The sequence below is a fragment of the Zootoca vivipara genome, chromosome 6 (assembly GCF_963506605.1).
Source record: "Zootoca vivipara chromosome 6, rZooViv1.1, whole genome shotgun sequence".
NCBI lineage: Eukaryota > Metazoa > Chordata > Lepidosauria > Squamata > Lacertidae > Zootoca > Zootoca vivipara.
In genome coordinates, this window is record NC_083281.1 from 55,538,936 (window position 1) to 55,564,660 (window position 25,725).

Sequence of the window (25,725 nt, forward strand, 5' to 3'; positions counted from 1 at the left end):
TTATTTAAAATGCATCCCACAAGGTCTGAGGGACAGTGGACCGGCCCCCTGCTGAAAAGGTTTGCTGACCCCTTCTTGATACTCCAGAAAAGCAAAGTTAAGGGTAACCCATAGCAGGTTTCATCAGCAAGCCCTGCCAGGGCATTGGATTTTTGTATGTTTTTATATTTGCTGTTGTTTTGCTATGTTACTATGACATTTTTATAGTGTTTGTTTGAAATGTGTTCCTGCTTTCTTTGATGTAAACTGCTTTGAGCATGATTTTGTGTGTGTGTGTGTGTGTGGAAAAGTGGCATACCAATAAGAGGACTGAATGAATGAATGAATGAATGGTGCAAAAGAGATAGAAAGGATTAGTCACTTCTGATGGCGTTGTCAAATCATAATAAAGACAACAGGCAATCCAGCAGGTCCTTCACACTGACAAACAGCTATATGTAAGCTTCATGATGTTGTTGTTGTTTAGTCGTTTAGTCGTGTCCGACTCTTCGTGACCCCATGGACCATAGCACGCCAGGCACTCCTGTCTTCCACTGCCTCCCGTAGTTTGGTCAAACTCATGTTCGTAGCTTCGAGAACACTGTCCAACCATCTTGTCCTCTGTCGTCCCCTTCTCCTAGTGCCCTCAATCTTTCCCAACATCAGGGTCTTTTCCAAGGATTCTTCTCTTCTCATGAGGTGGCCAAAGTATTGGAGCCTCAGCTTCACGATCTGTCCTTCCAGGGAGCACTCAGGGCTGATTTCCTTAAGAATGGATAGGTTTGATCTTCTAGCAGTCCATGGGACTCTCAAGAGTCTCCTCCAGCACCATAATTCAAAAGCATCAATTCTTCGGCGATCAGCCTTCTTTATGGTCCAGCTCTCACTTCCATACATCACTACTGGGAAAACCATAGCTTTAACTATACGGACCTTTGTCGGCAAGGTGATGTCTCTGCTTTTTAAGATGCTGTCTAGGTTTGTCATTGCTTTTCTCCCAAGAAGCAGGCGTCTTTTAATTTCGTGACTGCTGTCACCATCTGCAGTGATCAAGGAGCCCAAGAAAGTAAAATCTCTCACTGCCTCCATTTCTTCCCCTTCTATTTGCCAGGAGGTGATGGGACCAGTGGCCATGATCTTGGTTTTTTTGATGTTGAGCTTCAGACCATATTTTGCGCTCTCCTCTTTCACCCTCATTAAAAGGTTCTTTAATTCCTCCTCACTTTCTGCCATCAAGGTTGTGTCATCTGCATATCTGAGGTTGTTGATATTTCTTCCGGCAATCTTAATTCCTGCTTGGGATTCATCTAGTCCAGCCTTTCGCATGATGAATTCTGCATATAAGTTAAATAAGCAGGGAGACAATATACAACCTTGTTGTACTCCTTTCCCAATTTTGAACCAATCAGTTGTTCCATATCCAGTTCTAACTGTAGCTTCTTGTCCCACGTAGAGATTTCTAAGGAGACAGATGAGGTGATCAGGCACTCCCATTTCTTTAAGAACTTGCCATAGTTTGCTGTGGTCGACACAGTCAAAGGCTTTTGCATAGTCAATGAAGCAGAAGTAGACGTTTTTCTGGAACTCTCTAGCTTTCTCCATAATCCAGCGCATGTTTGCTATTTGGTCTCTGGTTCCTCTGCCCTTTCGAAATCCAGCTTGCACTTCTGGGAGTTCTCGGTCCACATACTGCCTAAGCCTGCCTTGTAGAATTTTAAGCATAACCTTGCTAGCGTGTGAAATGAGGGCAATTGTGCGGTAGTTGGAGCATTCTTTGGCACTGCCCTTCTTTGGAATTGGGATGTAGACTGATCTTCTCCAATCCTCTGGCCATTGCTGAGTTTTCCAAACTTGCTGGCATATTGGGTGTAGCACCTTAACAGCATCATCTTTTAAAATTTTAAATAGTTCAGCTGGAATATCATCACTTCCACTGGCCTTGTTATTAGCAGTGCTTTCTAAGGCCCATTTGACTTCACTCTCCAAGATGTCTGGCTCAAGGTCAGCAACCACACTACCTGGGGTGTACGAGACCTCCATATCTTTCTGGTATAATTCCTCTGTGTATTCTTGCCACCTCTTCTTGATGTCTTCTGCTTCTGTTAGGTCCTTACCACTTTTGTCCTTGATTATGGTAATCTTTGTACGAAATGTTCCTTTCATATCTCCAATTTTCTTGAACAGATCTCTGGTTTTCCCCATTCTATTGTTTTCCTCTATTTCTTTGCATTGCTCATTTAAGAAGACCCTCTTGTCTCTCCTTGCTGTTTTTTGGAAATCTGCATTCAGTTTCCTGTATCTTTCCCTATCTCCCTTGCATTTTGCTTGCCTCCTCTCCTCCGCTATTTGTAAGGCCTCGTTGGACAGCCATTTTGCTTTCTTGCATTTCCTTTTCCTTGGGATGGTTTTCGTTGCTGCCTCCTGTATAATGTTACGAGCCTCCATCCATAGTTCTTCAGGCACTCTGTCCACCAAATCTAAATCCTTAAACCTGTTCCTCACTTCCACTATGTATTCATAAGGGATTTGATTTAGATTGTATCTTACTGGCCCAGTGGTTTTTCCTACTTTCTTCAGTTTAAGCTGGAATTTTGCTATAAGAAGCTGATGATCTGAGTTACAGTCAGCTCCAGGTCTTGTTTTTGCTGACTGTATAGAGCTTCTCCATCTTTGGCTGCAGAGAATATAATCAATCTGATTTTGATGCTGCCCATTTGGTGATATCCATGTGTAGAGTCGTCTCTTGTGTTGTTGGAAGAGAGTGTTTGTGATGACCAGCTTGTTCTCTTGACAGAACTCTATTAGCCTTTGCCCTGCTTCATTTTGAACTCCAAGGCCAAACTTGCCAGTTGTTCCTTTTATCTCTTGATTCCCTACTTTAGCATTCCAATCCCCTGTAATGAGAAGAACATCCTTCTTTGGTGTCATTTCTAGAAGGTGTTGTAGGTCTTCATAGAATTGGTCAATTTCACTTTCTTCAGCACCGGTAGTTGGTGCATAAACTTGGATTACTGTGATGTTAAAAGGTCTGCAAGCTTCATGATAAACCTTTGTTTGCAGATGGTGCTGTTGAATTTTCAAGAGCTCTCTTGGTCTCTATAAAGGAATCTTGACCCTCTATGGGAAAACACCAAAATAAAATTCTACATCTCTGCTTTTTTTATGCAGATACTCAAGGGTATGCAGTACCGTCACATTTTTTTTTTCTAGAAGAAAAGCACTTGTTTAAAGTGTGGCACTTACTGTAACAACTTCATGGTGAGTACCCACACCTTTTTTCCTAGAAGGAAAGCACTGGGCTATGTGCTGGTAAAGCCTCCATGCCCCTCTGCAAATGCCTTTTCTTTCTTTCCCAGACTGCAAAAATGCCGTGCCTCCCATTCTCTTTATATGGCAGTTCTTATCAGCAGGTCTTCATACAACACTTTCCCTCTGACACATGTGCCCGTTGCCACTGGCAGCTCCATACATCTTGTGTGAAAAACCAGCAGACATATAATTTCACATTTTTTTTCTCCAAAGTGCCATTGGGTGCATTTTCTGCTTGCTGATACCCTTCAGAGTACACATCTGTGGAAAGACCACTTATTCCAAATGTTGCTGTATTTTTAAAAACAGATGGCAAGCCCAAGTATATGATTTGCTGGAAACAGCAGGAGGGGAGAGTGCTGTTGTGCTCAGGTCCTGTTTGTGGGTTTCCAGCTGAGGCATCTGACCAGCTACTATGAGAACAAGATGGTGGACGAGATGGACCACTGGCCTGATTCAGCAGGGCTGTCCTTGTGGTCTTCAGAATGCCAAAACTGATTCCAGCATAGCGTTTTGTCTTATATCACACCCCATAGAATTATTTTTTTGTGGATTAGGGGGCAAAATCTATGAACTCAAATTCTGTGTTGCGTTCCTTCAGAATTGGCCTGCTAAGACTTCCTGAGTGACCTGCCACGCAATTTATCAGCAGTGCTGTTGCCAGTCGAAATGAGGGGACATACCACACAAAGGCTGTCTTTACAGCTTCACCTTTGGAGAACACTTCCTTCTTTTTAGCAGCACTTAGGAAATTTCAGCAGAGCACTCAGGCACAGGGTCATAGAACTGTAGAACTGTAGGTTCACTTCCTTTGTTATCTTAACGCAGGGGTCCCCAAACTACGGCCCCCGGGCCGGATGCGGCCCAATCGGCCTTCCAATCCGGCCCGCGACGACCCCCGCCGCCCGCTGCCGCCGCCCGCTCTCACGGCGTGCGGCGCAGCGACGATCTAAAAAACCGGCAAAAAATCGCCGAAAATCCTTTGTGCGCATGCGTATGGGCCTCTCCCGACCCGGAAGAGGTCATTTCTGGTGCACTTCCGGGTCGGGGGAGGCCCATACGCATGCGCACAAGCGATTTTCGGCGATTTTTTCCCGCGCGTGTGCGTGTGCGCATGCGCACGGGCGCACACTCCCCCGCCCTCCGGCCCGCTGCGCGCGCACTCCCCTGCCCTCCGGCCCACTGCGCGGTCGGCGCGGCGGGCACCGGCCCGCCGCGCGGTAAGTCTGGGGACCCCTGTCTTAACGCCTCATACTTAGGCCATTACCTCACCAGGAAGCTAGCCTGGTTATTCCAGGAAATGAATCCATGCTGGATCCAGGAATTAGAAGGGACTCTGCATAGCAGCCTACCCCCACCCTAAACTCATAGCATGGAGGTGAGGCAAGATAAAATGGGGGGGGTCACTTGTATACTTCCAGCACCCAATTTCCTTCTCTTCCTCCTTTTCACCACTTCATTTGTAAAATATCATATCAGTTTTGAGCCACCCTTGGATATTTTTTGCCCCCCCCCATAGATATATTTTTTGTCCTCCATGAAGGTCAGTCTTAATGCATTCAGCCTTTCAAGCATGGCCTTGTTTACCAGCAGCCCTTTCAGAAAGTGCAAAGGATGCATTTTAAGTGTCTTATATCCAGTAGCTCTTGACATATGTTTTGCTCTCTACTCTCTCTTTCTTTAGGAAGCATAAAGAGTTCTCAGAAACAATGGTTTCCCCCCTTTCCTTTATCCATCACTAAACCTTGACTCTTTCTTCTAGCAGGATTTTGTATGCCATGACCCTGAATGAGCCTCTTTGTGTGCATCCTTTCCTTTTGGTCTTCTAAACCTCTCTCACATCCCTCTGCAAATGGATTGTCCACCGTCTCAATCTACTGGCAGCCCTTTAAGGATGCTATTCTCTCGTGTACCTAGGACCCTGGCCTTTCTGCCCTTCCCTTTTCCTCCAAAATATAAAGAACTCCTGGCTGATCATCTTACCACCTCTTTTTTACAGGTCAAGCTTATTTAAAACACATACTGTCAGAGGAGAAATGTCTGTCACATTCTCATAAGGGAGCTATGGACACTTCAGAGCCAAAGCTGTGAAACTGAATTCTCTATTTCAGTTCATAACAGAGAACAATCCAGGAGAATCTAAGAGAATACAAAGGGCTGCAAAGTTGAGTAACTTGACAGGCCATTTCTTTTTGGGGGGTTCTCAAAGTTTCGTACCTGAGGATAAACTGGTTAGCTTTGAAATGCTCTCCTTCAGAATTATTTTTCTTCCACCTCTTCTAGAAACGTTCCCTTTCTCAAGTCCCAGGGATGCTAATGTGCTCCCTGCTTAAAATGTGTCATGAGTTGCATGCACTTCACAAGGGGCAAGGATGGCCTCCAGCAGTGTGAAATTCAGAGTCCCATCTTCCATTTAACCACCACAAAGTGGCAAGTGGGAGGTGATATTCTCAGTAGGAAAGCAGTTCAATGATTATTTTTTTAAAAAAAAACCTTGCTGGTTTATGACCAGAGTTAAGACTACCTCATGTAGGCCCAAGCTCCACAAAGCCAAGAAATGAGAAGCTAAGGCTGACACCTTAACAAACGTGCCTGGGATCAGCAGTGATGTGCAGTGTCAAAACTTATGCTTTTCCGTGGTCTTTCAAGCCAAAATCCAGATGAGCAGGATAGTGTCATGACCCTTGACTCTAGCATCAACCTGAACAATCAGAGGCTGCAGGGGCATCAGGTAGGGAGACCATTGCGCCTGAAACTCATGAACCCCTGTTCACCTCACAGAGCTACAATTCCCAGAATGATTTAACAATCAATGGGCGTACCCAAAATCAAAACTAAGAGGGGGAGCACGCCAGCCACACACCCCACACCCAGCCATGAGATAGACTGGGTGGCAATGACGTGGCTGGGATCCCCCAGGGGGCGTGGTCAATGTCCACGCCCCCCAGAGGGGCCGAGGCGGCACACGGAGCCACCCCTGCTTGTGCTTCTGCCTCGCCCGCTCCTTTACCGGCAGCGGTGACTAAGACGAGGCAGCAGCAGCGAAGCCGCCTCCGTCGAGAGAAACCTGGACCTGGACTAACTTCAGCCCACACTCCTTCAAGTCACAGCGAGCACAGCACAGAAAGTGCTGCCCCCCCCCCAGAGTCTTAGATGACAACAATTAATGTTTGGAAATTGTTTTTTAAAATTTTCAGTGAAGTTTGGAAATGAATAAATAAATCGCAATTGTCCCTTTACGTGACACTTTTTCGTCTGCTAGTTTGATCTGTGTTTTTTTATTATTTTAATGCCACTCCTAGAAGAAAAAGAGGGCAAGAAACATTCATACACCTGAGATGGTGCAGTTGTGTTGCTGAACCAGAGCCAGACTATTGCAATGCCAAACTGATTTCTTTTTCTGGAATAGTCATATTAAAGTGGATGGAACCAGCATCACCCGAAAAGTTCTGAGTCATAGCTGGGGAACCAACTAAATCACCACAGAATAAATTCGATTAAGTCCTACTGCTAAGAGCATAGCATATATTTCCAGACTTAGATTCTTAGCATCATGCTGGGAACTAATCATTTCCTAATTAATGCATTGCTTCCAAACTGTCACTTTTGATAGCTGAAATTGCTTTTGATCGCAGGGCTATTTTCATCCAATGATTTCTTAGAACTGACCTAGAGAACGCTAGGTAAAGAGAAAATAATGTAAAGACGTCATTTTCATTGTGCATTCAGGATGGCTTGTGCTCACATGGTCTCAGGGCAGTTATACACAATCCCACTTTTTATACCATAAATATTCCAAGGGTTGTTTGTTTGTTTTTGTTTTTGTTTTTTGGTCCTACTTTTAGAATCATAGAAATGTAGAGCTGGAAGGTATCCGATGGTCATCTAGTCCAACCTCCTGCAATAAGGGAATCACAGCTAACTCACAGCTTTTGCTGCACAACAGCATGCCTCCAGGTGGCAATAATGTGGCTAGGTGCACACTAGACCTTTAAAGCACATTCAAAGCATATTCTTTCCATCAAATAATTCTGGAGAGTTATAGCTCCCACCAACAACTGTTAACAAACTGCAGTGGCCAGAATTCCTTGAAGGAAAGATTGTGCCTCAAAGGCATAGTCTGTGTAATAACATTGGGAAAGCTTTGCTGAACAGCTGATAAAGTGGGGTGGTGTGTGGACAATCCAGAATAAATCTGTCATTAATATACTATTCTTGCATCAAACACTGCTACGAACGCAAGAGCGAGTGAGATGCAGTGGTGAGAATGTTGGACTAGGACTTCTGTGACCAGGGTTCAATCCCCACTCAGGCTCAGGCATGATGCTCAGTGGGTGACCTTGGGTCAGCCACCGCCACTCAGGGTTGTTGTGGGGATTGAAGGAGGACAGGGACCACCTTGAGCTCCTTGGTGGAAAAGGTGGCACAGAAAGGCAATCAATCAATCAATCAATCAATCAATGCTACAGAATGCATGGGTGGGTTGGCCGGGAGGAAATCCCTTTTCTTTCTGCACTCGAGATGCTCACATCCTCCTTTCTCTGTGGCTAATGGCCCTGATTCGCGGAAGGCTTTCTTCCTCTTCCTTCGGAGCGCTTGGCTGAGCAGAACTTCCACCCCAGCTGAGAAGGAAAGCCGAGGAAGCGCCGCTGCCTGGCGGGGAGGTGGGGGGGGGCGTCCCGGCGCCAGTCCCTTCGGCGCGCTCCGCTGCCCGCCTCTTCTCCGCCACGTCGAGGCGCTGCTGCTACAGTCGGGCCGGGCGGGCGGACGAGCGAGCGGGTGGCGGGCTGGGCCCTCGGAGGAAGCCCAGATGCCGCGGTGGCGGCTGTCTGCAGGCGCCAAGCGCACGGCCACGCGGGGCTCTCTCTGCAGCCGGTGGCCCGGCGCCGCGCCGCAGCCGCTGGGAAGGCGCTACTGCCGCCGGCGGGCGGTGGTCACGGAGCGCCGCGTCCCGCCTCCGCCTCCTCGCCGCTGCTCTGGCCGGGCTGGCGGCGGCGGCGAAAGCGGAAGTCTGCCTCTCCCGTCGTCGCCGGGCTGCAGCCGTCGAAGCGCATGGAGAGATCGGTCGCCTGGATGGGCTCCGGTAAGAGGCAGGGGACGGGGCGACGGATCCTGCGGGAGGGAGGGCGAGCGGGCGGGGAGGTCTGCTGCCGGGGCTTCTCCCCGCCAGCCCACGCGGCTGTGCACTTGCACCCTACATTTCCAAAGGCTTCCTTTGTCCATCCATCCTTAAGACGAAACCCACGCGCATCGTTCTTCCCGGGCGCGCATCCCTTGTAATGCCCACGCACCAGGTCAGCCCTCCTCAAGCTGGTGCCCTCCAGATGTTGTCAGACTCCAACTCCCATCAGCACCAGCCAGCATGGCCAGTACTCAGGGATGATGGGAGTTGTGGTCCAAAACATTGGGTGGGGGGGCACAAGGTTGGAGAGGGCTAAATTTAAACGGGTGCATGTCTGTTTCATGGGAATTCACCTTTTGGGGGGTGAATCCAGATGATTTGGGGAGGGAATCCAGATGATTTTATAGGAAATAATATAACCCTTTCCATATTTTTGCACTCAGCCAGGCAACCCAGGCAGGGTAGAAACAGCGCTCTGGAATGCAGTACTGTGTGTCGAAATTTTTAGAGTATGGATTAAACCTCTTTTTTAACCACTCCCCGATTATGCAGCTCAAGTGGGTGAAAGGGGAAGCCTGCATCTCTGCATGGGGTGGGGTGGGGAAAATGTCTTGCATGCACACCTGTTAGTCACATCTATAAATTGGTCTGTGTTTCCCTCCCTTCTTTATTGGTTTGGAGTAGTTGAAGGGAGGGGAAGGGAGGAGGAGGAGAGCACCTGTGCTGATGAGCATGTGGCATCAAAGAGCCCTGCAGTGAAACACATCATTTTGGCACAATTGTGTCAGCGGCAGTGGGGTTTTCTATTGAAACTTTTAAAGCATCTGTAACACATTGCATGCATAAGTACAGCTACAAAAGCATCTCTCTCTCTCTCTCTCTCTCTCTCTCATTTCCTGCTCCATTCCTGGCACAAGGGATGGGGCTACTTGCAGGGAGAAAGCAGATGGACTTCTGTTTCCTACTTTGACATTATTTGATGGGAGGAGGAAAGAAAGACAATAAAATAATATTTACATGCTAATCGTTGCTGGGTGTTTCATAACTGCAGAAATGGTAGCAGAAGGAGAGTGGGGGTTTGTTTTGGTTTTGGCAAACTTAGACAATTGGATTTCAAAACCCTGGTATACATCTGATTCATTTGTTCTCTGCAGCCCCAGAGGGTGGGACTGGGTCTATTGGGCTTAAATTACAATATGGTGGACTTCCATTGAACATAAGGGTGGGGGAGGAATTGATGGGTAGAGCAGTTTGACCATTGAACTGGTTACCTAGAGGCGTGGTAGGCTCTCCCACACTGGAGGCACACTGGAACATGGGAAGCTGGCTTATATTGTGTCAGACTGTTGGCCCATCCAGCTCAGTATTGTCTATACTCCAGGATTTCAGACAAGTGTCTCCCAGGTCTGCCTGGAGACACCAGGGATTGAACTTGGGACTTTCTGCATGCAAGGCAGATGCTGTAATAAAATCTTAAAATCACTATATGCAATGACCGATACTTAACTCATCTTAAAAGAAAGCAGGACAAGTCAATGAATCAGCCTTCCTCAACTCAATGCCCTCAAGAAGGTGTGGACTACAATTGCCATCAGCTGTAGCTGGCATGTCCAATGGTCATGGCAGATGGGAGTTGTAGTCCAAAACGTCTGGAAGATGCCAAGTTGGGACAGATACTCTGCATACAATGATACAGTTAGGTTAATTTTAGGCTCTGGACTTCAGAGTGCACTATGTATTAATTTAAAATGTCAGAAGCCAAGCCTGTTGCATTTTGGAGGTTCGCCTGCTGGACCCTGAGCTTCTGCCCCAAAGTATTGATGATATCGTTCTTTTATATACAGTGGTACTTCGACTTCCGAATGCCTCGACTTCCGAAGGTTTCGACTTCTGAAGTCGGCAAACCTGGAAGTATTTTCGTCATGTGCGTGGTCTGCGCATGTGCAAAGCGCAAAATCGCGCTTCGCGCATGCGCAAAATGGGCGCTTCAACATCTGAAGGTTTCAACTTATGAAAAGCGCCACGGAACGGATCGCCTTCGTAAGTCAAGGTACCACTCTACGTACTTATCTATTTATCCCTCTGTTGGGGAGCCCCTTTGTCCCCAGGACAAGGGCACTACTCCTCTTCTATTTTGATTTCAACCAGGAAGAGACCGAATGTAGTGAGGGCATAAGTCAGGTGCATTTCCTGTGCAGGGTGAGAAGGGTTGGTGTTCTCTGAGTGCGAGACAGGGTACAAGTGTATGTCTGGGTGGGTCTTTTAGTAGAACTTCATAATGTGTGAGATACCTTCTAGGGTCACTGATTGACTGAAGTACATTTTTGTCAATAGGCTCCTGTTGTTTACATCATATGCTTGGGATGGAGGAAGGTGATGGTGTGACTGTTGCGAGTACTTTTGGATGAAACTGATTCTTGACACATTTCAGTTGGAGTTCAGGCCTGGTTATAGGACTGAATCATCTTTGGCCGCCCTGATGGCCACCTCAGTTGCTTTTGGTGTCTTTAACCATGATACCTTCCTGAATTGGCCATGTGAGATGAGTACTGAAGCACTGTTTCACCAGACTCAGTTTCAGAGTTATCACTGGGTGATCACTTCTTGGCCTCCTGGCAGCTGCGTTGTGGGGTGCCGCAGGGTGTCATCCTGTCCCCATTAGTATTTAACATCTACATGAAACTGTTGGGAGTGGTTGTTATGAAATTTGGTGCGAGATGTCACCAGTATAGTGATAATCTATTTCTCTATAACATCCAAATCAGGAGAGGCCATATAATACGTTAACATTTCATACACCATATAGGAAAACAAAAGCAACACACCAGTGCCCTAAACAGTAACAAAAAGACATTAGCAGTTTTCAGACAATAAACTCGCACCCACTAAACAGCAGATAAACACAAACCAGTAGATAAACACAACCCCAAAAACCATTCACATCAACCCAACAGCATTCCCCCACCTTAACCTCCCCTTTCCACCCAGAAGTCCAGTGTCAGGCCAGCTGCTGCAAATCAGTGGTGGGTGGGTGGGTCCAGGGTCCTCCAGGATTTGTCTGAAACCTCCCCTCTCCTTTCAGTGGGGAGCAGTGGCAAAGTGGAGCAGCAAAGAGAATTACAGTGCCATCCTAACCATGTCTGCTCAGAAGAAATACTTAATTGAATCCTGTGGGCATGGATCTTCCTTGGTAACTGGGGCTAGAGTTGCACCCTTAGCATGCTCACATTTCTCTCTGCCCCTGTGAGGCCTTAAGACAGTAAATCCTTTGCCCACTTAGATGGGAGTAAGCCCCACTGAAGTCTCATGTCTTATGCAAGAGTAGACATGTATAGGATTGCCCTGTAAGAGAACAGAAAGCTGTGCACATTGCTCCCTAAAACAAGAGACTTTCCAAAATGTAAGTGAATGACTGGATTTTATTTCCACTCACTGGAGCGAATGTTTAATGGATTCCTAAAATCTGGCTAGTAAACTGTGTGGGTGTGCTTTGACAACGTCATGTACCACTAAATGACATCTGCTGTGCAAACCAAAACAAACTGTTATTAAGACTCTTCTCTCCCCCCCCACACACGCACACACACCAAGTTCTTTACCTCCACCGTTCTTTTTTCTTGGGAAGCATTATCCATTTGGGAAGAGGCAGCCATTATTCCAATTTGCAAAAGTAATCTGCCGGTGTTTATGAATTTGTTTGCTCCAGAGAGTGTATGTGTGCATGTGTCCGTGTGGGGTATCAGTACAGTAGCTGCTTTAATAGTCAGCAGTTGCTGTACTCTGAGAACATTCCCTTGAAAATTCCCACAAAGAAATCGATCAGGAGAGGGGAGAGCAAAAGCCTTCCTGCATTCACAGAACTGTTTATAATATTGCCCCAACTTTTAGCCAGCTTCAGTAATGTAAGCCTCATTAAATAAAAGAGAAGAGTTGTCTGTCCAGCCCCTCTCAGGGAGCAGGGTTGTCCCAATTTACTGGCCATATCCCCTCCTGGCAGTTGCCTGCTCTGCCTTAATAAGAAATTGCAACTCTGTGTTTATGATTTATGTGCCAGTTAGGACCCCTGACTGGTTGTATGCCACTAAGTCCCTTCCTCACTAACGTTGTAGTCACTTGATGGACATGGCTAGCAGCAACTTCAGTGCTGGGTGTGTGACCAACAGGCAAGATCCTGATCCACTCCCCTTATATGTTCAGTGGACATATAGGTGTGCCGTCTGTATAACCTGGTACTTGAAGACCTTTTAATGTATATGTGTGGTGTCTGTATCTTGGTAGTTTGAAGTTTGCTATGCAGGCACAGTTGTCCTTAGGACAGTATGGCAAGCGAAGTGTTGTCATCTTTCTCCCCTGCCAGGAGTTGCTTGTTATGTCTGATTGGAAATGCCTGCCTATCACAGCAGATTACAGTGGATCAAGTCAGGTGAACAACACTTGTGCCTTGGGCACCCTAGACCATGGCAAGGGGAACCTGTGGTCCTCCATATGGGCTACACCTACCAACCATCATCCCTGACCATGGACCTTTGCTGGAGTCCAAACACATCTGGAGGACCAAAGATGGTCACATTACTGCCATAGGGTTTACTGGGTTTTCGACTGTTCAGGTTCATTGACAGCAGTTTCTTTCATTTGTAGCTGTTAGAGACTTGGGCTGGGACTGGAGAGGCCCTGGTTCAATTCTCACTCAGCCATGAGGTTCAGTGGGTGACATTGTAGCCTCTCAGCCTAATCATCTGCACAGGGCTGTTGTGAGAGTGAAATTGTGGAGCAGGGGGAGCCTTGAACTCCCTGGCCAAATAGAAACAAGATTGGTTGGTTTGGTGGTCATTCGGGCTGGGAAGAGCTTGTGAAACCGGCTTTCCTGATCTGGAAGTGGAAACAAAAAGGGAAGGAAGCAGATCATTTCAAGGGCCCAGTGGCAGAGCACACCTGCTTTGCATGCAGAAGGACCTAGATGGACCAGTAGTCAATACAGCAGCTTCCTATCTTCGTTTTCTGGGTTGAAAAATCTTCCTGTAGGTGTGAACATTGCTGTTAAACACAAAGGAGCCCAATGAGATTAACTGAGTTTACCTTGCCACACTCTGAGTGATGAATCTGCAAAGCCTATATTCCTCTAAGATAGGTGTTTCTGAAGTTGAGAAAAGGGTGGCAATCAATAGAAGAGAGAGGGGGCTTTTAGGGTGGTTGCTCTTGTTCTGTAGAACACAACAGACACCAGACAAAAATGGAGGCATTTCTTTTCCGACAGGCTTTACCCAGCTGGATGAATAAGTCTCTGTTATGGGGTGTCTGCTTTGGGTCGGTTTGAAATTTCTCTACAGTACTGCTATTTGTTTTATTGCTTTTAGCAGTTTTATACTGAATTTTGTGCATTGCCTTGAAACATATGTCCGGAAGGCAATAAAATAACAACAACAACAACAACAGTGATGAGGATGAGGATTACTGCAAAGGTCTTGATTCACTAGAGAACCAGGGAATGACCTTGTAACAGCTATAGCACTGCTGAAGCTGGATGTTTACTGTCATCTGATAAATAAGTCCAATGAATTCAATGGAACTGACTCCAAGGTAAGTGTGAATAGGATTACAGTACAATCCTATACACACACACATGATAGCCAGGGGGAAAGGGTTACAGCAGAAAGAGTTACTGCAGTTAGTTAGAGATGGGTTTACACCTTGGTACCACCATTAAAGGCCTCTTTAAGTGTGAATGCCAAAGTGTGAATCTTAAAGAACGCTCTTATAAATTGTTATTCTGGTGGTGTCTTAATCTATTGAGATCCAACTGAACTTTCCCTGGGGTTAATAATAACCGCTGGCAGTGTAATTCAGTGCAAGCAGATATAGGTCCTATTTACTGGACATGTCCTAGGGTCATAACATTTGGAAGCTAGTTCTTAATCACATAAAGGAAATGGCACAAAGCCTATCGTTGAACCTGTTAACTGTATTACTTTGTTATGTCAGACCAATAATCCCAACAGATGTTAGAACACGGTATTCTTACAGCGGAAAGGAGACAAATAATCAAGATGGGGAAGAGACATCTTGTTAATATAGAATTCTGTTATTGTGGATATGATCGAATTAAGAAATCATGTTGGTGTTAGAGAACACAGACACACAAAATGTTTATTGGAAGATGGAGTAACTTCATAATGAATTGGAACCTGGAGGTACAGGTTTTCCTGCCACGATTTGCAGTACTGGGTGCAATCTAGAATCTTATGTAAGATGATGATGGTAATGGTGATTAAATAGTACAGATTCATGTTGATTTATTTGTGACTGGTGAGAAGGAAACAAAATATGATTCTTTTAAAATAATAGGAACTAATATTGAATTTGTGTTTGCTGACTACATTAAGTCTTTATTTTATCATAAATATGTAAAAGAGAGGTGCGGGACTTGTAGCCCTTCACACCCTCCAGACTCCAGCTCTCATCAGCTCCAGTCAGCATGGCCAACAGAGAGGAATGATAGTTGTAGGCATGCAACTTCCTGAGGGATGCAGGTTTCTTGTCTCTGACATCTTAAGAGGCATTCCTTCCTGTATGAGGAGGGATGCCAGGTAAGGATGGATACCTCTTATAAGAAAACAAACACAAAACGCAACTACATCATCTAAAACCAAACAAAGGTTTCCCCCTTTCTCTCCTTGCTGTGGCTGAGTTGTAGTTCAGCAACAAGTAGTCCGTTTAGGTTGCCCCCTGACCAAGAATGTGTCTCAGTTGCTTATTTTGGAACACTTGGTAGTCCTCAATTCCCAGAAAGGAAATATTGCAACATAGATTTTGTGTTTAATTTCAGTTGGCTTAAATTCTTAATGCTTAGGTCAGAACAGCACATTCTGAAGGAACAGCCCTGGTTTTGGGTGGCATGGTGAGATAGGGGCACTCACTTGACCTCCCAACAACTTAATTGTTGCTCCTTGCTGGGAAGGAAAGGCCAAGGCAGTGGTGAGGTTGGCACAGCGCAAAAGCACCAGCAGAGCCAATTCAGCCCTCCTGGCAGTGCGTTTCTACCATGCCGACCTCCCTGTCACCTCCCCACCCTCTTTCCCAGTAAGCAGCGGTGACTCAGCTGTCAGGAGGTCAGGTGGGTGCCACCATCCACTATGGACTAGCCCTAATACAGATCTGCTTTAGTGTTTACCCCTCAGAGAGCTACAGTTCCCAGTAAACTTAAGAAACAACAGTTCCCAGGATTCTTTGGGGGAAGCCATGACAGTTAAAGTGGTATGACTCTGCTTTAAATGTATGGCTTGGATGTAGCCCTGGGAATGCTGGGATTTGCACCTGGCGTCTTCTACTTACTAAACAGCGGGTGAGTCCTAGTCTTGTCTTTCCTCGCTGTCTCCTGGTTCTGAGCTTTGCAGCATTTGCAGCGCTTCCCTTGGCCTTGAAAGAAGTGGCATACGTGACTGTGAAGGGTAGAGCTTCTTAATTAAGCAGCTGCTGCTTAGCTCCCATGCTCTTAACCCATCTGGGAGCAGGGCCTTTAAGAGCCAGCTAAGAATCTTTCTACAAGGAATTCTGCCCCAGTTTTGGCACCTTCTTGATTAAATGCACGCAAGGCACTGCCCGCTCGACGCCCCTTTCCAGATCATGCCTGCTTGTACAGCTGGCGCCTGTGCAATCTGGGGCTCCAGAAACCGGAACCAGAGAGGCCAGAGGTTGAGAAAGCATTTACTATACTGTAAGTCCTGCCCAACCAAATCCTTCATCCAGCAAGACAGAATAATCCCTCTGTAAGACAGGCGCTGCTGCAGGAAGCAACAGACATGTTTGCTCCGCAGATATGTGCAAGACTGAATTTGGTCTGAGGGTGCAAGGACTCAGCACGTAGGACCAAATAAATATCTGGTATATCTAAAGCCTAAAGAGATTTGGAAAAAGATGTTTAGATATACTTTTCCAAAAAAACCGGAAGCATTTTGTTAGGAATAATAGGAGGAGAGATTAGAAAAGAAGATCAAGTATTGTTTATGTATGCGACAACCGCGGCTAGGACATTGTTAGCTCAAAAATGGAAATTACAGGAATTACCAACAATTGAGGAGTGGCAGACAAAAATGATGGACTATGCTGAACTTGCTAGGTTGACTTGCAAGATCCACGACCAAGGTGAGACGAGGTTTCAAAAAGACTGGAGTAAATATGTGGACTATATGGAGAAAAACTGTAGATCTTTAAAAACACTTGCAGGATTGAAATAAATCCTACGAATTGACTAAAAAAGTCAAAAAGGAACTGCAAAAATGGAGTTAACAAGAAACCCGCAAGAAGGGGGGGGGGAGTTACAGCTCGGCAAAGCAAGATGTAAGATGAAAATATAAGATGTTTTGTATAAAAGATTGTTTTTTTATTTTAATTTGATAAATTGGAAAATGGAATAAAATTTATTTTTTTTTAAAAAAAAAGCCTAAAGAGATTTGGACCAGGGCATCTTAAGGGCTGCTTTCATTTGTTCTGCATTTGAGGCCTCTTTCCAGGGGCTGTTGCTGAATGAACATAGACACCTGCCTTATACTGAGACAGATACCGCAGATCCATTTGGCCAATCTGCACTAGGGTATGGCACTTCTGGCCTGGGGCCTCTGTCTGGCCCTTGGAACTCCCTGATACAACCCTCACCAAGGCCAGTCTACCCACGAGGCAAAGGGAGGCGACAGGTGCAGCAGATCTTGATGTATATCTTTATTTCCTCCTTGTTCCTGATGTAGATCTTCACTCACCCCTTCTTCCCTGGGAAGGAGGGGGTGCCATTTTGTGGTTTGCCTCAGGCGCCAAAATGTCTTGGGCTGGTCCTGACCCTCACTGGCCCTACTTTCCACCCTCATTGAGTGGTTTTGCCAGGCTCTGGCAAAAACAAGCAAGTTTCTCTTGCTCTGGGTAGATGATTGAGAGGGTTGCATGTATATGCATAGAAACTAGTCTACCGTATCAAGGTAAAATGAACAGTAGTTCCATCAACCTTTGCTGCTGGCCGCACCCATAGCTCACATGTGGCCCATGGAAGATTGTCCAGCAGGGAGTGAGGCCCTCTGGCTAAAAAAGGAGCTTGTCCCTGGTCTACACTGACTGTCGGCAGCTCTCCAGGGTTTTAAACAGAGATTCTTCCCCAACTCTACCTGGAGATGCCAAGGATTGATGGAATCACCTCCCATACACTATATTATTCTAGGCGTCCAGCCAAGACTTGTCTCTTTCAGAAATCTTTTATCAAATGTGATCCAGTTTTTATGGGGTCCAATTAGCTCCTGACTTTCATGCTGCCTGGCTGCCTATTTATTGTTCTGTTTTGCTCCACTTTCCCATGGGGGAGTGGAGCTGTTGCTCTGTCCTCTTGCCGCTTTTATGTAATTACCAAGGTGTAGTGCCTATTTTCCCATTTTTGGATTTTATTCATTGTGCTCTTGGTTTCATCTTGAATTCATTTATTTACAATATTTCTAGCCCACCTTAATGAGTGGTGCCATTTTTATTTGGTTTTATGTTTTGTTTTAAAGCAATTATTATTATTTTCATAAAACGTTGCCAATAAAAAATAAAAAAATCAGACAAAACCACACAAAGTTTTTTTTTCTGTTACAAAGCACAGTACAGAAGCAGGGGAAGTATCTGCCAAAGCCAATAATTCCATCTTCCCATTGCCCCAAAGTCACAGCCTGTGCAGTCAAGGTCATTTGAGGGTAGCTTCTGATTGCCTTGCATTGAACTTGTGTCAAGGATGACTTGCACACTGTGGAATCTGCACAAGTCTAGCAAGTTGGCAGGAGAGGTATCAACATTTTGCCAGGCATAACTCCCTTTCCTATAATGCTAATTAGAATGTGGTCTGAGTCATATAACTGATTTTAGCTTGGACTGATGGATTTGTCAATTAGCTGTTTCTTTTCTCCTCCAATTCATGAGCAGCCAAGTAGTTTAAGGCTGCAATCCAATATATATACGGTAAGCCCTACCAAAAAGCAATGGGGCATACTTCTGAATTGTTATGTATTAGGACTGCCCCGTAACAGAATGAAATTGCTTCCAGATGTTGTTGGACTCCAATTTCTATCAGCGCTAGCCAACATGGTGATGATGGAGGCAATCTGACGGGCACCAGGTTGGCAAAGACAAGTCAGGGTGGTTATGCAGACCTTGTCCTCTTCCCTCAGGTACATCAACCATGATTTCAAAATTGATGTTGTTGCATAATGACAAGAAGTGTTCCATAATCTCATCCCCAGCACCCCGTACCCTACCCTTTAAGGGAAGATAACACAATAAAATTCAAAACAGTAACAATTAATTGCATGTATATTCAAAATCCAATTAAAACTAGTTCAGCTAATTCAACAAAATTGATGAAATTGGTCCAGTTTGATACCAGTCTGATAATCATTTACACCTCCAGCATCCTCCTGCTGCCCCCTTGCCTCTAGCCCACCCACCTCCCAGGTAACCCCAGGGGGAGGTACCTCCCACTTTGGGAACCACTGTTCTAGAACCACTATTCCTCCTGGCATCATCATCATCACCATTTATTAAATAATGCTTGTGACCACTGATCACTGTAAGAATGAGGCAAGGGTTTTTTATGTATGGTGAAAGCTTGTGTGGCAATGGCTGTGCCTTCCTTTGCTTTGCAAGCGGAATCCATGAGCGAGGTTGGTGCCCTCATTTTCTTCGGTTTCTTTTTTCTTCTTCTTCTTCATCTTCTTCCCTTCCTTAGTGAATGCATTTCCACTGTAGATGTGGATCCTGTCACCTCTGGTAAAAAGTACAGCCTCCCTCCCACATTCCAGGTAGGGAAAATGAGATGTGCAGCAGAGAGAGAGAGAGAGAGAGAGAGAGAGAGAGAGAGAGAGAGAGAGAGAGAGAGAGAGAAGAGAGAGAGACCCTTGTTCCACTTGCATGTCCTTCCTACATTGCCTCCAGTGACCAGGAGGCACCACTCTGGCCTGGCATTAGGAGCATATAAGCTACAGGCTGTGTGTGTTCTCAGTGGTTCCGTAGGAAGTGCAGAAGAAACTCAGAATGTGACAAGTGGAGGTTCTGATCCGGGGGGGGGGCAGAACCTCAGGACCAGGGGTGGGGCTCTTCCCAGTCCACACCGCCTACCCAGAGGCTATGCACCCCATTCTGACCCTGCTACTCACACTTCTTGAGTATTTTGGCCAGAGTGGAATATGTCCTTGAATTGGGATAGTACCTCCTGTTTGCCTGCATGGAGGATAGAGAGATGGTGGGGTATATGTGGAAACCTCTGCACCAGTTGCTCACTCACTTTGACCTCTGGCCCTGCCTATGGCCCCCAGAATGTTGCCTATGAGAGAATGCAGCCCTCTGGCTGAAAAATGTCCCCCCCCCCCTGCTCAACCTTAAGAACGTTGAAGCAGATTAGTTGCACCATCCCTGCAGGACCCCCCATCTCCTGTGTAAGCCTTTTTGATAGCTTGGCTCTGCTTTTGCAGTCCTGCAGGCACAGGGGAATGCCTTTTTCAAGAGTGCCCTTTGCAGACTTACTGATGTGTCAAACCTAGCGGCTTTTAAAGTGGCAAACGGCAGCAGGCTTTTTAATGTTTGATTTGTCGTGTTTATTGCCGTTCCTTTATCTTATATTGTGGCTTTTAGATGATGCAGTTTTTGTTGCTTTATATTGTTAATTGTGAGGGTTTTTAATCCCTTGCTGGCTTTGATGTTTTTAAATAACCATTTTTAAAATTGCAATTTGAATTTTACCGTTTTCATAGCGTATGCTGCCTCAGCTATATTGGTGAAAAGACTGTGGGGAACCTTTAGTCCTCCAGATGTTGCTGAGCTGCAACTCTCATCAGCTGCAGCAAGCATGGCCAGTGGTCAAGGATGATGGGCATTGTAGTCCTGCAACAGCTGCAGGGCGAAAGGTTCCCCACACCTGCTTTAAATAATTACGTAGATATTTGGCTTAGGATTCAGCTTCCTGAGAGCCTCAGCTTAAGAACAATTGTGCAAATTTGGCTGTCTGTTAAATTATTAACATTTGAGAAGGGATGTGGTGGTTTGTTTGTTTGTTTAAATGTTATTAAAAGATTTATAAACCACTTTTCAGACTGAGATCATGTGGGCCCCCCAGGAGGGTATCACATGAGTTCTAAGAACAACCACATCTTTCTCTCTCCAAGGAAAGTGAGATGCGTCTACCCTCAAGAGGGAGATCCAACATTGGATGTCCCCATTGAAAGGCTGCAGAAAAGTCCACAACTGACTTCTCTCTAATGTCAGAGGAAGCATTCTAGGAGTGATTAAGGGGTGTGCCAGGAGGTGAATCTACATATTCTCCTAATAGGCCCCCAATATGCTCCCAGTTTCCAGTGGAAGAGAAATAAATTACTCCAGCTCCAGAGCTAGTATAGCTTGTCAGCTTGGGGGGGGATGTGTTGAGGCCCTGATGGGCCCCAAAATTCCCTCAGAATTTAGGGTTTGTAAACAAACTGGGGCAAGTGTCCCCTCTCCTCCTCTTTTGCACGCTTGATTTTTAAACTAACCAGAGTTTCCCATAATTTCTGAGCTTGTTGGAGCTGTTGTTTGTTTAACCCAGGGGTAGCCAAGGTGGAGTCCTTCTGGTGTTGTTGCACTTCCAATTCCCATCAGCCCCAGACAGTACAGCCAATAGTCAAGGATGATGGGAACTGTAATCCAGCAACAACTGGAGGGCACTAGGATGGGGGAAGCTGGTCTAAAGGGTGTGTTTACCCTATAGAGCCTGGTGTGCTGACTCAGATTCTAGAAATAGAAGGATTCTGGCAAAATATACCTCAAAATACAACCCTCCTCTAACATCCTCATATCCCAACATAACGTCTGAACCAGTCCAGAATGAATCAATTGCGGCTTGCCTTTGAGCAGCTGAATCCTTCATGGGAAATGACTTGTTGAGAAAGCTCTGCAGCCCTCCAGAGTGTCATGTCCTTCACAGAGAACACTTTTATGATCCTTCCTGCACTCGTAGTCTGTATGGATTCCTAGAGGGATTAAGAGCATATTCCAGTTCCATATTGAACTGTGGTGTTGTTCTGCTCAGAGGTGTCTTAAACATCAGTCAAGGACTCAGCCTAGAAATATACATTGCTTGCTGAAGCTCAGCAATTACTCCAAAATGGTTATTATTTCTTATTAAATGGGAGGTGAGTGATTTCTCCTGGATGATTTGCTGTTTTGAACAGAAAGGCAAGGGGGGGCAGGGGGTTCAGAGAATCATTTTTAGGATTTTATGCTGGTGCCCAGCTGCCTCACCATGACTAATACGGTCTTCGTTGAAGCATGGAAAATGTTCTCAGATTTTCACACAGCAGATGTATCATTGCTGGCTCTCCTTCTTCCTTCAGATCCCTCTTCAAAACCTACCATTTCTGTAGCCTTTGGCTTTACCTGTGTTGTCCTCATCCGCAGCTGAAATGAACCGTAAGTACATAGAAATTTTCTCTGCTTATATTCATCCCTCATTATCCTCAACTTTCCCAGTCTTCTACTCCCATTTTTGCTTGTCACCCAGTATTTCCTTTCCTTTGTTCTCTCTCCTATTGATTGAAGTGTGTAAGACTGTCATAGTGTCCTGACCCATAGTAAGTAGCCATCACTGGGGGAAAGTGGTGGTGGGAAACAGGCGGGACTGGCCAAGTCGTCTTTGTGGCTGAATGAGGTCAGGATCCCAAAGGGTGCTGATTTGGAAAACAGAAGCAAGAGTTTCAGGACCTTGGACAGTGATCCTGCAATGGAGAACAAGAGGAGCAAGTTGCCTCAGCACTGGCCTGCGGCACCTTCCACAGCTTTACAGTCTCCCCTGGAGGATCAAGACTGAAGCCACACATTCTGAGAGCACCAACTCTAGATGGCAGGGCTTGAGGCTGCCAAGATATAGTCCTTGGAAGCTGTGCAGAACTTTCTTCATCTTCAGAGGAGTTGGTAGTTTCTTGGCAAAGGTTCGTCATCACAGATCAGGGAGCCATGTTTTTATATGGTTTTTGTACTATGATTTTACTGGTTTTATTTTATCTTCCTTTATATTGCAGATTGTTTTTAATGTTATACACCCCTTAGAGGTTTTAAAATATTAAGCGGTGCTTTAAAATTATTGAATAAGTAACTACATTTTGTCAGACATTTTTAGTTGTTAAATTTGTGTTGATAAAGCTGACCAGTTAATCAACTCAACACTGATTTTAGTTGGTCCCCAGGTATAGGCAGCTAATTTAGAACTTTCTGATATTCTGCACCTGTTGTGAATTGATTCAGGAGGATGTATGTTTCTGGGTCACTTCCTGCTTGCCTCCTTTGAGGTTGCCTCAGCTTCCTCTGCCATCAGATTCCAAACAAGTCACTCTTTGTGCCTGCTGTTCCCTTAAATATCATATCATTCCCCAGAGCCCTCCTCTAACACTTCCAATTAATACAACAGAGACCTGTTTTGATAGCTTGGGTGCAATTTTACTTTCAAACACAGCTTCCATGTACTGTGAAGCCAAAGAGCATTTTATAATAAGGAGAAGGTGGGGGTGGGAAGGAAAGCGGCTGCAACAACAAGAAGGTGATGCTTTTTTCATATGGCTTTGGAAACTAATCAGGTTATTGCACAGAAGAGACATGAAGCAGGCAAATCTTGATTATGATTTATGACAGTCTTACACACTTTATATCAGCAATAAGATTGCATACTGAGATGAGAAAAGGGCCTTGTGAATCCATAAAAATGGAATATTCCTATTCAGGGTTATAGCTAGCTCTGCTCTTTTCCAGGAAACTCCATTCCACCACCACCCATCCAGTTTTCCATCTTTTGCTCCAACAGCGACTCAGCATTCAGTGTCCACTGAACATGTCCAGTCATTATTGGGTATTAGATTTTTTTTTCCAAATAAGATTTTTGAGATCTCTACAAAATTTGAGGTTCCCCCAAGTTTGCTTATATCTCCCTCTTGCATGGATGGCACTATTTTACCTACGTAAGGATCCATACTCATCCCTAAACTTTGCAAATTAAGGGAATTGTTGTAATCAATCTGCACTTCTCTGAGCAGTAAAAAAGGTAAAGGGACCCCTGACCATTAGGTACAGTCGCGGACAACTCTGGGGTTGTGGCGCTCATCTCGCTTTACTGGCCGAGGGAGCTGGCGTACAGCTTCCGGTCATGTGGCCAGCATGACTAAGCCGCTTCTGGTGAACCAGAGCACCACACGGAAACGCCATTTACCTTCCTGCTAGAGCGGTACCTATTTATCTACTTGCATTTGGTGTGCTTTTGAACTGCTAGGTGGGCAGGAGCAGGACTGAGCAACGGGAGCTCACCCCATCACAGGGATTCAAACTGCCGACCTTCTGATCAGCAAGCCCTCTGACCAGTAGGAAGTTCTAAAGATTCAGAGGGTCAGTTTCCCAGTGGAGAGATGAGTACTAGAAACCTGAATTGTTTTTTGTAAAAACTATCTGCTGCTTTGTGGAGAAAGGAGAAGGATGCTTTTTCAGGACTAGCTGTGTGTTCTGAAAAACACGTGTTTTTCCGTGTTGCTGCCTGCTGCTCTGCTGATGAGCCTGCATTGTTAGAAACCTACAGTTTGAGCAGGTGGGAAGCAAACAGAGACATAGACACTGTGGTCGTCTAAAGCAGCACCAGTCTTTCCGAAACAACCTTCATAGCACCTCAGTACTGTTTCTTGTCAGCTAGCAATAAAGTTCAAACTCTCCCCACCAAAAAAATAAATAAAACCTATTGCAGACTGGAATATTGTTTTTCATTTTGGAGCCACCGTAATATTTGTGGACATTAAGTATTTGTGGGCAGTGGGCATATGGCTACTCAAATAGTTGTGGGTTAGTTAAGTCTGTGGGCAGCTATTTGTAAGACAGTCTTGTCTTGGGGTTTTTTAATATTCCTGTAAAGAGCGCTAGATTGGGGTATATATGTTGTGTGACGTAGAGGAGGCTGAGTCGACACTGCCCTTGTTGGGGAAATGCCCTTGTTTCCAAGATTCTGACTTTTAGATACCTGCCACTAATGACTCGGCTGCACAGACAACGTTTATCCGCCAAGTGCTAAAAGCACAGAAGCCAAACTGATCTCATTATGGGTCTCCATGCAAAGCTGGGCCTCCAGGTTTCTACAAGCCTGTGGCTGCCTAAGCCATACAAAACCAGTATGTGGCCAGAGACAGTGATATTCGGGAAATGCATTGGGGGTACTGACATCTTCTGCTGGAGCAGCTGTATGGAGAATTGCAAATCACGAACAATTACGCCTAACTGCATGGGCTTTGGGCTATGAAAGCTGACACAAAGGCCTTAAATTAAATAGACTGGAAGAGAAACAAAAACCTGATTTAGGCAGCCTGCCTTTTGCACGGCTGGCTGAAGGCTGGGCTACCAGTCTCCTAATCCTCGATTGCAAAGAGCAGTTGTGGCTTGTGGTCAGCCTCTCATTTATTTTCACTTTCAAATTATTCCATTACGTCATCACATGGTGCCAAAGTATTAAAAGAAGAAGGTAGCCTGAGCCCAGGGGGTGGAAAGGATGCTGGTATTTATTTGATTTATGTATATACCACCAACTCACATAATTCCACTCCACCTAAGGTATTTTTCTTTAAGTTCATTGAGTCTGTTTTGAGTAGGACTAGGACTGGATACATTCCAAAATATTGGGATGTCAGAATGAATTCCCAAACAAGCCCACCCTAGAAAAACTGGCAGGAGCCAAGGGTCCCATGTGCCCTCCGCCTTCTAACTGCTAGTGAATGTTGGCAGCGGAAAACAGGGCCCAGCTGTGAATGCTGAGCCAGCCAAGACTGGGATGTGATTTCTCTGTCTGCCTGGGGCTTAAAGAGGCAGGGAGACAATTTCTGAGACTGGTTGCTCCCCACACCCTTCCCCAAGAATATTTTGTGGCAGGGATGAGGTACCTGCGGCCCTGCAGAGGTTTTGGTTGCATAGCTGTCAAGTTTTCCCTTTTCTCGCGAGGAAGCCTATTCAGCATAAGGGAATTTCCCTTAAAAAGGGGGAGAACTTGACAGCTATGTTTGGTTGTACTGTGGCCTCCCATCACCCATGACGGTGGTGGTTGGCATTCACATTTTAATGTAAACATACCTTGCTTGTACTTCCTTTAAAAAAGTGCAAATTTGGAAAGATAGCTGAGATTCATTTCACACACTATCTTTCCAAATTTGCACTTTTTTAAAAAAATTTCACAATGGCCAAGCTTAGAGACATTATTCAAATTAGCATAGGTCCTGCACTGTTTTCCCATTGACTGATAAAAGGAAAGGCAAAGCCTGGTTTTT

The 25,725-nt window shown here is 45.4% G+C and overlaps 1 protein-coding gene across 1 annotated transcript in view; it reads left to right on the plus strand.

The window, feature by feature from the left end:
* The first annotated feature begins 8,056 nt into the window (after nt 1–8,056).
* The window catches only part of BEAN1 (brain expressed associated with NEDD4 1), a 48,805-nt gene continuing 31,136 nt past the window's right edge, over nt 8,057–25,725 (plus strand). The window contains exons 1-2 of the mRNA XM_035121020.2: nt 8,057–8,371; nt 21,781–21,856. Coding sequence (XP_034976911.1) covers nt 21,850–21,856 — 7 coding nt within the window. The 5' untranslated portion in view covers nt 8,057–8,371; nt 21,781–21,849. The remainder of the gene's footprint in view (nt 8,372–21,780; nt 21,857–25,725) is intronic.